The 10,095-nt window shown below is 55.2% G+C and overlaps 1 protein-coding gene across 1 annotated transcript; it reads left to right on the forward strand.

Moving 5' to 3' along the window:
- CUEDC1 (CUE domain containing 1) lies at positions 1–9,851 on the forward strand (the record flags this gene model as incomplete). The annotated part of the gene is made up of 9 exons (XM_010194798.1): positions 1–192; positions 550–677; positions 1,471–1,597; positions 4,746–4,929; positions 5,999–6,082; positions 7,015–7,104; positions 8,141–8,234; positions 8,440–8,498; positions 9,784–9,851. Coding segments are annotated over 9 exons (1,026 nt in total), but the record flags the coding sequence as incomplete, so codon positions are not given.
- Positions 9,852–10,095: the final 244 nt, after the last annotated feature.

Here is a 10,095-nt window from a genome sequence, read left to right on the forward strand (position 1 = left end):
CGGCTGGAGTTCAACCAGGCCATGGAGGACTTCAAAACCATGTTCCCCAACATGGACTACGACATCATCGAGTGCGTCTTGAGGGCCAACAACGGCGCCGTGGACGCCACCATCGACCAGCTCCTGCAGATGAACCTGGACAGCAGTGGCTGCGATGACAGCTCAGACTCGGAGGACAGCATCCCCCCTGAGGTAGTCTGCCGGTGGTCCCTGCACGTGGCTGTGGGGCCCCTGCCTGCACTTCTGGACACCATAGCTGGCTCGTCACGAGCGGGTGGCTCAGTCTCCTTCTGCCTTGTTTCTGCCTGTGCATGGTGCTACTGAGCTGCAGTGGTTGGGCAGAGATTTGAGCACCCAATTAAGCTGATCCGGAGTGTGCAGCCTGGCTGGTTTGTCTTGGACAGTGCTTGAGGCTCAAGCCAACCTGTTCTCCTCCCTTCTTCCCACCCCAAAAGCCAACACAGACCCCTTTGCTGCTGTCAGAGGATCCCTGAGGACTGTGTGCACCCAGAAATCCACCCACTCTCACCCTGGCCTCTCTCCCTGCAGATCTTGGAGCGGACCCTGGAGCCGGACAGCTCGGATGAGGAGCCCCCTCCTGTCTACTCCCCTCCTGCCTACGAGAGCCAGGCTTTCAGCAACTGCTACCCATGTGCACCTCCCACCCCCCCACCCAGGTGAGCCCCCAGCCCTGTGGCTGCACCGTGCCAGTGCCCAAGGGGATCTTGCTATACATTTGATGGCCCTGGCAAGGGGCATCTGGCCTCAGTTCATTAGGGCTGGGTGAGATGAAGCCAAGGGAGATGAATGAAGCTCACAGATGTCTAAAAAATCCCTGCGAGGCCCTAAAAAGTGAACAGCTGAAGGGCCCAGAAAGCTGCTCTGACAGCACATGGAATGGCAAAAATCAGCTACTGGAGGCAGGGAGTGCTCGCCTTTGCTCAAAAACACCAGGTGCTGGGCAGCCAGGGCCCTGTGCGTCGTGGCTCTTGGTGTCGGAGACCTTGGGTCTTGCTGCCGCTGGGTTGTGGAGTCTCCGGGGTCCAAGAGTCTTGGGGGTCCTCAAGCTGTAGGTTTGGGGCTTGCAGGAGAGGAAGCTCTGGTGCCCTGTCTGCCTCTGTGCCAGTCACCCCGGACGAAGGCGCTGCCAGCTGGGCAAGCTGGGTGTGACATCTGGTGAGAGACCTTCATCAGCTTCGTAAGCAAAATCCTGCATTGCTAGGGCTCCCGCAGGGCTGTTTTCTGGGAGTCTGGGCAAAGCGGGGAGGAGGAGGGAAATCCAGCTGTGCAGTTGTGGGGCAAGGCTTGAACAGCTGCTCCTGAAGATTTCAAACTGGCTGAGAAAGCCTTTTGCTCCCCAGTGTGGGCGCTGTGGGTCCGGGAGGTGTGCTGTGGTTTGTTGGTTCCCAGGACTGCAGATGTTGGTGAGTTTCTCCCTCGCCGAAGGTGCTCTCTGTGCTTGTCCCACAGGACAGATGTGCCGGGGCCTGGCAGCACCCCAGCACCTGGGCGCTACAGGAACTGGAACCCACCACTCCTGGGCAACCTCCCCGAGGACTTCCTCCGCATCCTGCCCCAGCAGACCACTGGCACACAGGTGAGGCGCTTTGGGGTTGGCTCACAGACAGCAGCCACTGGCCGTACACCAGCAAAAACACGACAAGGGAGGGGTAAGCCTCAGGAACCAAGACGAGCCGCCATCACAAAGCAGATGGGAAGGAAAGAGAAGGGGTTGAAAGGGGTCGTACCCTGCAAACTCCCCAATTTATAGTGAGTGTGACTTTTGTGGGATAGAATACATTTTTATTGGTCTGCTTGGATCACACACAGATCATCTGTACTGGGTCACCTGTCCCAGGAAATCCCAGGCTTTCACTTCCCCTCATCCTCCTGTGCAGAGAGAATTAAAAAAAAACCCAAGAGAAACTATGAACACACGTTTAAACAGAGACTGGAAAACAGATCTTGAGGTAATATAAACATCTGCTGGTGTTATCAGCATCCCTCTTAGCATAAATCCAAAACAAATTCTCACCAGCTACTATGAGGAAAATAACTGTTCCAGCAAAACCAGGACATAGAGTGAAAGTGGTGTTGGTGAATTCTGGAGTTGGCAGGTTGGTAGGGAGGGAGTTCTAGATCATGGTCTAATCTATGGCTTTTCTGGCTCTAGATCATGTTCTAGATCATGTTCTAGATAGTGTTGGGGCTAAATTGGGGTCTAGGTCACTAGGTTCTAGATTGGCTTCTGGATCCGGTTCTAGATTGGGTCCCAGGTCAGCATGCAGTTCTGGAGCAGGGTTGGGGACTGGGTGGAGAGGTCCTAGAATCTATTCCAGGGGCTACTCCTGTTTTTTCATCTCATGGAGACTTGGGGTACTTGCTGATGGCAGCAGTCTTGCTGGGGTCTTCTCTTTGTTGTTTTATTTTTTATTTTCTGGCATGCTTTTTTTCTTCTCTGTGGCTCCATTTCACATCAAAACTCTAGCAATGAGGAGCAGGCAATCGCTACGTTCAGTCTGCCTTACTGGGGAGGAGGATGAGTGGGGCCAGGGTGAGAATCCTCCTGGTCTGATCACAAAGAAGAGCAGTACCTTCTGACTTGACTGAGATTAAAACCATGCCCCAACTTCCATTCTGGGAGCGTTGCTGGAAAAAATGGAAATGTGAAGCAGAGAGCTCGACCCAAATTCAATTCTTGAGAAGTGAAACCCTACCCCAGCTGCATGAGCCAACCCTACCATGTGCTGCTCTGAAACAGTAAAAGTATGTAAAGTCCATGGGAAAGGGTAAAAACTTCAACGTCAAGCCTCCCAGACTCTCTTGAAACCCGGACATGCTGACAGTGAACTCACAGTGAATTTCACGCAAACTTTCCCAGTATCTTTCCCAATATCTACAGAAAGTACATACAGGCAGTGGTACGAAAGGATCATTTGAGGATTAAACAAACTAAACTTTTCAAACTAAAACATTTTCAAACCGCTGGAAGAAGCCACCATCCAAAGGCAATTCACACCTTTTTTGGAACAGGACTTGCAGAGCCCAGTCCAAGGCCCAACCTTGTGTGAGCAGCAAAACCTCCCACTGCTTCTCCCCACCGTGGAGCTAGGAGGACTGGATGGTGGAAAAGTGTCCAAAGACTTTCAGAGCTGACCCCTAAACACGGCAATCACTGACTGAAGGATGCAATAAACAACACAGCAGATGACACATCAACAAGACATTTAAAATACTAATTCTATCCCAGGAAAAGTGCTTGGGCAGGCCACAGTTTGGGTAGGCAGGGAAATCCAACCTCCAAGGACACCAGTGATGGTTCTGCAACTCTTGCAGGACCTGGATATCATACACAGCCCCCAGACTTGCCGTCTGCTGAGGGCAGTGAGCGCTTACGGGGATTTCACTGAAGGATTAGAGTCTTGGCATGACACATGACTGCTGATTGTGTGGAGGGTCACTGCAAAGCTGCGTAGAGGAGACTTAGAAATAATTTGAAAAAGCAGCACCAGCAACAACAAGAACCAGAGAATGTTTTGGCTTTGATGTCATCTGCACAATGTGGAAATACTGAGTCGCGTATTCCTCAGCCGGAACTGAAGTTCGCTGTTGAACTTCGCCAAAATGGCACAGAAAAACACTCCATTATTTGGCACTTTCTTTTGTTATGTGTTCAGCTCCTGAAAGAATGCATTTTGGGAGCAGAACTGTGCACTGATTACTTCAAAAAGTAAAGTTGCTCTGCTTAGTTCTGCAACCTGAGAGTAGCAAATGAAACTGTCAGCCGTGCATTCTTAAATGAACGTTTTCAGTTCAACATCTGGATTAAGATGCCACAATGAAAAACAGCACGCAGGCTCTTCTCTGCTCCTTTCATACCTCTCCCATTCTTATGTTTCAGAACCAGCGAGTTTCAAAGCAAACAAAGAATCAGTTGGTGCTGCTAATGCTTTGCTTCTTACTCAATAGCCCTATGTCATGAACAGACCATATTTTTCAAATCTACATCTCCAAGAGCCAAAGATTGCCCTGGAAGTTGAGCTTCGTGGGTTATATTACCTTTCTGGGAATAGGGATGTGCCAATTCATTTGGGCTCAGGGGGAGGAGAGGAGCAGCTGCCCTTTTCTTTCCCCGGTAATTGTGTGCTTTTTCTTTTTATGGCTCTCTGAGCACAGCTACAAATCAGATAAATATGGTAGCAAGGATGAAGTTGCAGCTGTACGGCATAGCTCGGCTGCTCCCCAGGTGCCGCCGCACAGGGAGCCGAGAATGAGTGTGAGGTGCCTTGCGCAGGGACGTTTGTCAGCGGGAAAGTGCAGTCTCTGCTTTTTATGACGGGAAAATAAGAGCAGTGAGGTTGGCTGAGCCCCCTCTGCCTCACCTCCGCACCAGGTTCTGTCTTGGCTCAACCCTATGGTTTTAAATTAATAACCGTGCAGAGGAGGCACTGGTTCCTCCCCGTGCTGTGCTGACCGAGAGGTCCCCGTTCCCACGTGGGGTGTCCATCCCCTCCTGCCTCTGCCCTGTCCCCCTTTGTCCCCATCATCCAGGGGGGACGGTGCCCCCGGCTGTCGGTTGCTGGGTGCAGGAGGGAGGGACCCCGCTAGGGAGCAGCAGTCGATGGCCATCAGGGCTGGGGGCACAGCCGTGTAACGGAGCAAAAGGCCAGAGAAGCCTCCTGGATAAAGTGGCGCGGGCACTGAGACCACCGACCAACCTGTGCCCATGTTTGCCTCCTGCCCAGGGCTCCCCCAGCTGCCAGCAGCCCATGCCACGGGGGCTCACCCCACGGGGCCAGGGCTCCCTGGAGCAGGAGCGGCGGTGGAAGCAGTACCTGGAGGATGAGCGGATCGCGCTATTCCTGCAAAACGAAGAGTTCATGAAGGAGCTCCAGAGAAACCGAGATTTCCTCCTCGCCCTGGAGAGAGGTGAGAAGCGCCTTCAGAAACATCAGCCTCTGTTTTTTGGGTGTGTACATCCCCCTGTGATGCTGGCCAGTGGCAGTGGTGCCCTGTCTGCAGCACTGTGGCTCGTGCCAAAGCAGAGCCGGTGCAGGATGCGGCCAGGCTGGGGTGGGTGGTTTGACCTGCTGACACCAGGCAGAGGGCTGCTCCCCCAGCTCCTGCTTCCCAGGCTCTCTTCCCTCTGCCCGCTTCCTGTGGCGTCTCTGGCAAAACCCAGCAAAATCCATAGTGGGGAGCTTCAGAAATGTCCTCTGAGCCCAACCCGGCCAGTGTGCCCTCCCCGGTGCTGGCAGGGCCTGACCTGGAGAGCAGTTTGGCCATGATTGCTACAACCTCATCTCCAAGCCCCCCCGTTTTGCAGCGTCCTGGCAGCCCCCTCACTGCAGGGCTTACCCACAGCCGCCACAGCTGGAAAACCACCGGCGCACTTGTGGTGAGCTCGTGGTTCCTCTGTGGTGGGAAGAGGAGGGCCCCCGCCTGCGGCTGCGGGCTCTCCCCGAAGCGCTTGTGGTCACCGTGCTGAAGTGAAGGGCTTTCAGTGCCGGGGCGGTGGAGGCACTGGGTGAAAGCTGCCTTCCTCCTGTGCTCGGCCCTGGCCCTGCTTCTGCCACGCTGAGCATGCCAAGCCCACCTGGGCACAGAAGATGGCATCCTTATTTCCCAGCTGTGGCAGGGGAGATGTTTGTTGTCTCAGAAGTGTGTCCTTAGGGAGTGGCACATCTCTGGAGAGCTTTTATAGCTTTTTGGTAGATCGTTTCTACCTGGAGTGTGGCACATCTTGTCCTGCTGCAGGGTGTACCTTGGCAGGAGGTGCTTCCATGGTACCTGCAGCACAGCTGCACAGAAACTGCCTTGCTGGGCTGGGTCAGGCTGTTCCTGCAGCAGCTGTGGTACACCGGGAAGCCCAAGCTCCCTCCCTTGCTGTCAGCCTGTCCCTCCGCAGCCATGGGGGTGTGAGCAGAGAGGGGGAGCAGAGCCATGTGCGCTGCCTCAGAGGTCGATTGAGCGGGGCACTGGGCTTTTTGTTTTTCAGATCGATTGAAATACGAGTCAAAAAAATCCAAGTCGACCAGCGCTGCTGTCAGCAATGACTTTGGTTTCTCCTCCATAATATCAGGTAACTTTCAAGATGCGCACGAGCATCACCTCGCAGCAGCTCCTGTGTTCCCATCCCTCTGCCACTGCTGTGGGTGGAGGAAACTGGCTGATCCTTCCCTGCTACCCCCCAGCACGCGAGAGGAGCTGGTGGGTGACGGGGATGGGTGCTGCTGGTCCTCCTGTGCCCTGCCTCTGTCCATTGCTGCGGGTGGGAGCTGTGCTCCAGTTCCCAGAGGAGACAAAGCCCTCCCTTGTCTTGGCCGGGGCAGAGGATCGTGCCTGGAAGCCATAATGGCTGTTCCTGGGTAATCCTGATTAACCTCTGGGAGTGGAGCAGCTGCCTGGGTTCAGAATTAGAACTGGTGTCCGTCCGTGTCCCCGTGCAGGGGCGAGCAAGATGCACTGGCTGAGCAGGGGGGGGGGGCTCTGGCTGGCCAGAGCTGGGGAAGGGGCATGGGCCAAGGGGAGGGGGCACAAGGACATGGCTGGTGCAGTCTGGTCTGGACTGAGTCGCTGGGATGCCTCAACTTCTGCTTCTGATCCAGTGGCCCTGCTACCCAAGTATGGAGCATGGGTATGATCTAATAGCCAGAGTTTAGTTAGTGTCCGGGGTAATTTGGGGCTGGAGCAGCACAGAGGGAGGGCCCTACTCTACAGTGGCGCTGGTGGTGGTGTCCATGTCAACTCACAGGGGATTCAAGATGAGCAACCCCACAGGGCTGAGGGTGAGCTGCACCCCGATGTCTGTGCACCCACAGTCACATGGGTTGTATCTGCAGAGGGTCCTTGCCCGGAGCCAGCCCTGGCACCCTCGTCCTGCCTGCTCCTGCTCAGCTCTGCTTGTGGCAGGGCTGTGCTTTGCTAACACTGGAATTGGGTCATGGAAATGAGTCGTTTTGAGCTTCCCCTCATTGCGCAAGCACTCCTGGTGACCAGATGTTTGCCTTCCAGGTGACGTAGCCCCCTCTGTAACCAGTGAGGCCGGCAGTGCTGTATCTGACGATGCCTTATTCAGAGACAAATTGAAACACATGGGAAAATGTGAGTCGGTTAGCAGGCTCCGTGCTGGCAGTGGGAAGCCTGCGAGGGGCTGGAGGGGAGGTGGGAGCAGGGCGGGCAGGGGAAGAGCCGACATCGTTGCCTGATGCTCCCCGCTCATGCAGCGTCTCCGCACTGCGTGTGCATGCATGGCAGACGGCACACGCATGTCTGCTGGCACATGTGTGAGGGTTCCTTGTCGCCTCTCCTGGCAGCTGGGCACACACGTCCCCACCACCCCACCGGTCACACAGAGGGCTGGCATGTCAGCACGCAGAGCGCGGGCCATCACACACTGTGGTGGCACGTTGCGCTATGATGGTGCTCAGCCATGTTTTGGAGTTAAGTTTCCACCTGCGTTTTACAGTGCTGGGCTGGTGCATCCCTGCCCCATGGTGCTGTCCTGGCCCTCACCGGTGCAGGGAGCTCCTGTGCTGCTCACCAGGGCTGAGCACCAGCACAATGGACAGGAGATGAAGACCTGGGTCTTGGTACTCCAGCTCTGCACTGCCTGTCTGTCCCCAGTGCACGCATGGGTTGTGGTACAAGCCAAGGATGCAGGTGGTTTTGGGGAACAGAGGAGTTTCTGGGCAGGGTTTGCGTGACTCCTAGAAAAGCAAGCAGAGGGTTTGCTCCAGCTCTCCCTTTTCCAATCCTTTCCTCTTAGCGAGGCACAGCCTGCTTCTCCCATAGATCAAAGTCTTTGGGCAGCTTGGGTTGGGCTGCAGGATGCTGAGACACTGGAGAGATGGGAGTCAGTTGTGAGGAGAGAAGGTTATGAAAATGCCAGTGAAAGGGTAAAAACGTCAGTGCTCCCTGCCAGGGACCAGCGTGTCCCTGTTGGTCGCAGGACTCATCTCTCCGAGCCTGGCAGCCTTGTGTGGCCCCACTGTTTCCAGGCAAAGCCAGGGTATTGCTGTGGGGCATCGGGGCAAAGGTGGCTCTTGCATCACTGGCCCTGGCCATCTCCTTCCCATCACCCGTGGCAGCTTTGGGAAGGATTTTGGGGTGAGACCCTCACTCAGCTGCTTCCTTCCAGCAACGCGCAAGAAGCTGTTTGAACTCGCCAGAGCCTTCTCCGAGAAGACAAAGATGAGGAAATCGAAAAGAAAACACTTGTTGAAGCACCAGGTGTATCCTAAAAGGGGCTGGGGAGCTGCGGGGTGGGGTACAGAGCTGTTGGAGCAGCCTGGCTGGGGTGTTCCCAAGGTCTCCCCAAGGCCATGGGCTGGCCAGGAGCCTCCCACTGCCTCTCACAGCTGGGCTGTGGGCTGGGAAGGGCGATCGTGGTGGCGATGTCCCGGTCCCACAGCTGTTTTTCCTTAGTGGAGGACATAGGATGGGGACAGCAGCTTCCACGGCCAATCTTCTCGATGACGTTGAAGGACATTCATGCGGTAAGAAATGCTGTGCCATGTGCTGTGCTCAGCGTGGTTACCCAGGGTCCCGCGGTGCTAGGCTCCATTCTGTCCCACGACATTGTCCTGCCAGAGCGGGCTCCAGCTGGGGGATGGCCGCCTGTGCAATGGGCTCGCCTCTGGCCCCACGTGGCTCTCCTGTGAGTGGGCACTTTGACAGGGTGACTGGAGACAGGGATCTCTTTTAGGGACTGTCGTGGTTTAGGGCTGGGCTGGGCACTAAATCCTGGACAGATGCTCTCTGTTAACCTCTCTCCCCTCCCCAGGAGGGAAGAGAAAAGAGAATAAGGGAGAGAGACCTTACGGGTTGGAAAATAAAACTAACAGGTTCAATGAAACAATAATACTGATAATACAGGATAATAATGTAAATAGGAAAATAATTAAATATATGCAGATATGTACAAATATATACACAAAACCACTATAAAATCCTCCCCCCACCCTCCCCCAATGACGATGGTGTCACCAGAGGCTCTGCAGAGCCAGGCACTGGAAAAGTCCCAGTCTGGACTCAGCAGCAGTGGCAGCAGATGCAGAACACACGCATCAGGATCAGAGGCAGACAAACAAGCAGGATTTTGCTCAAACTTTGGCCATTGAACGGGTCAAGACAGAAGAACGGGTCCAAGATGGAAGGGTAGAGACCCTCATAATCCCTCGGCTTTATACTGAGTATGATGTATGTGAGCTAGAATACCTAGTTGGTCAGTTTTGGGTCCGCTCCCCGCCCTGTAGGCAATGGTGAGACAGTGGCTTTGTGATTATCAGTTGTAGCAGTACACACTGTCTGCAAAAACACGCTGCTAGTTTCAGCAAGTTCAGCCACTTAGAAGAGACTGAGCTGAAGAGTAAAATCACTGAATAGAAAATTAGTTCTATTTAGCTCAAACCAGGACAGGGGCTCATGGGGGCTTGCAGCTGGGATGTGCAGCTCGGGTCAGGGCACAGTCCTGGCAAATCTGTTGTCAGATGGATTTGCACAGAGGTGGCTCCTGGCAGTGCATTTTGGGCCAGCCCCAACCCCCCCGGGGCTGTATCAGCTGCGACCATGTGGCAGAAATGCCGCCGTGGGCCCAAACCTCCTTCCAGTGTCTTCAGGCGTGTTCTGGCAGAGAGTCCCTGTGCCTCAGTCTGTGGGGATTCTCTGGGCAAGGAAATTCCAGTCCTGGGCATCCTCCCCACTGTGGCTAGGACCACGGTACGGTGGCCTATGTCCAGCAGCTGCAGCCCCCGACACCCCCTGCCTGCCTCTGCCTTTCAGATGAAGACTTCCAAGCACGGAGGCAGCAGCTCCGGGAGGAGGAGGAGCCGCCGAAGGAAGGGCGGTAAACGGTGAGAGGCACCTGGGGATGAACGCTTCCCAGTGAGCACGCAAACGGCCCTGTCCATCCATCCGTCCTGGCTGGAGGAGGGAGCTGGGTGCTCTGGGTCAGGTCCAGAGCGTGTCCGGGTGGGGACAAGCCCAATTAGTGGCTGTGGATGCCGTGGCTGGTAACAGCCCCGGTGCTGGTGCTGGTCACAGTGTGACGGGGGCTGACCATGCGCCGTTCTCCTTCCCGCCCCTTCTCCTCCT

The sequence above is a fragment of the Mesitornis unicolor genome, unplaced genomic scaffold (assembly GCF_000695765.1).
Source record: "Mesitornis unicolor isolate BGI_N332 unplaced genomic scaffold, ASM69576v1 scaffold16211, whole genome shotgun sequence".
In the NCBI taxonomy this organism is placed as follows: Eukaryota; Metazoa; Chordata; class Aves; order Mesitornithiformes; family Mesitornithidae; genus Mesitornis; species Mesitornis unicolor.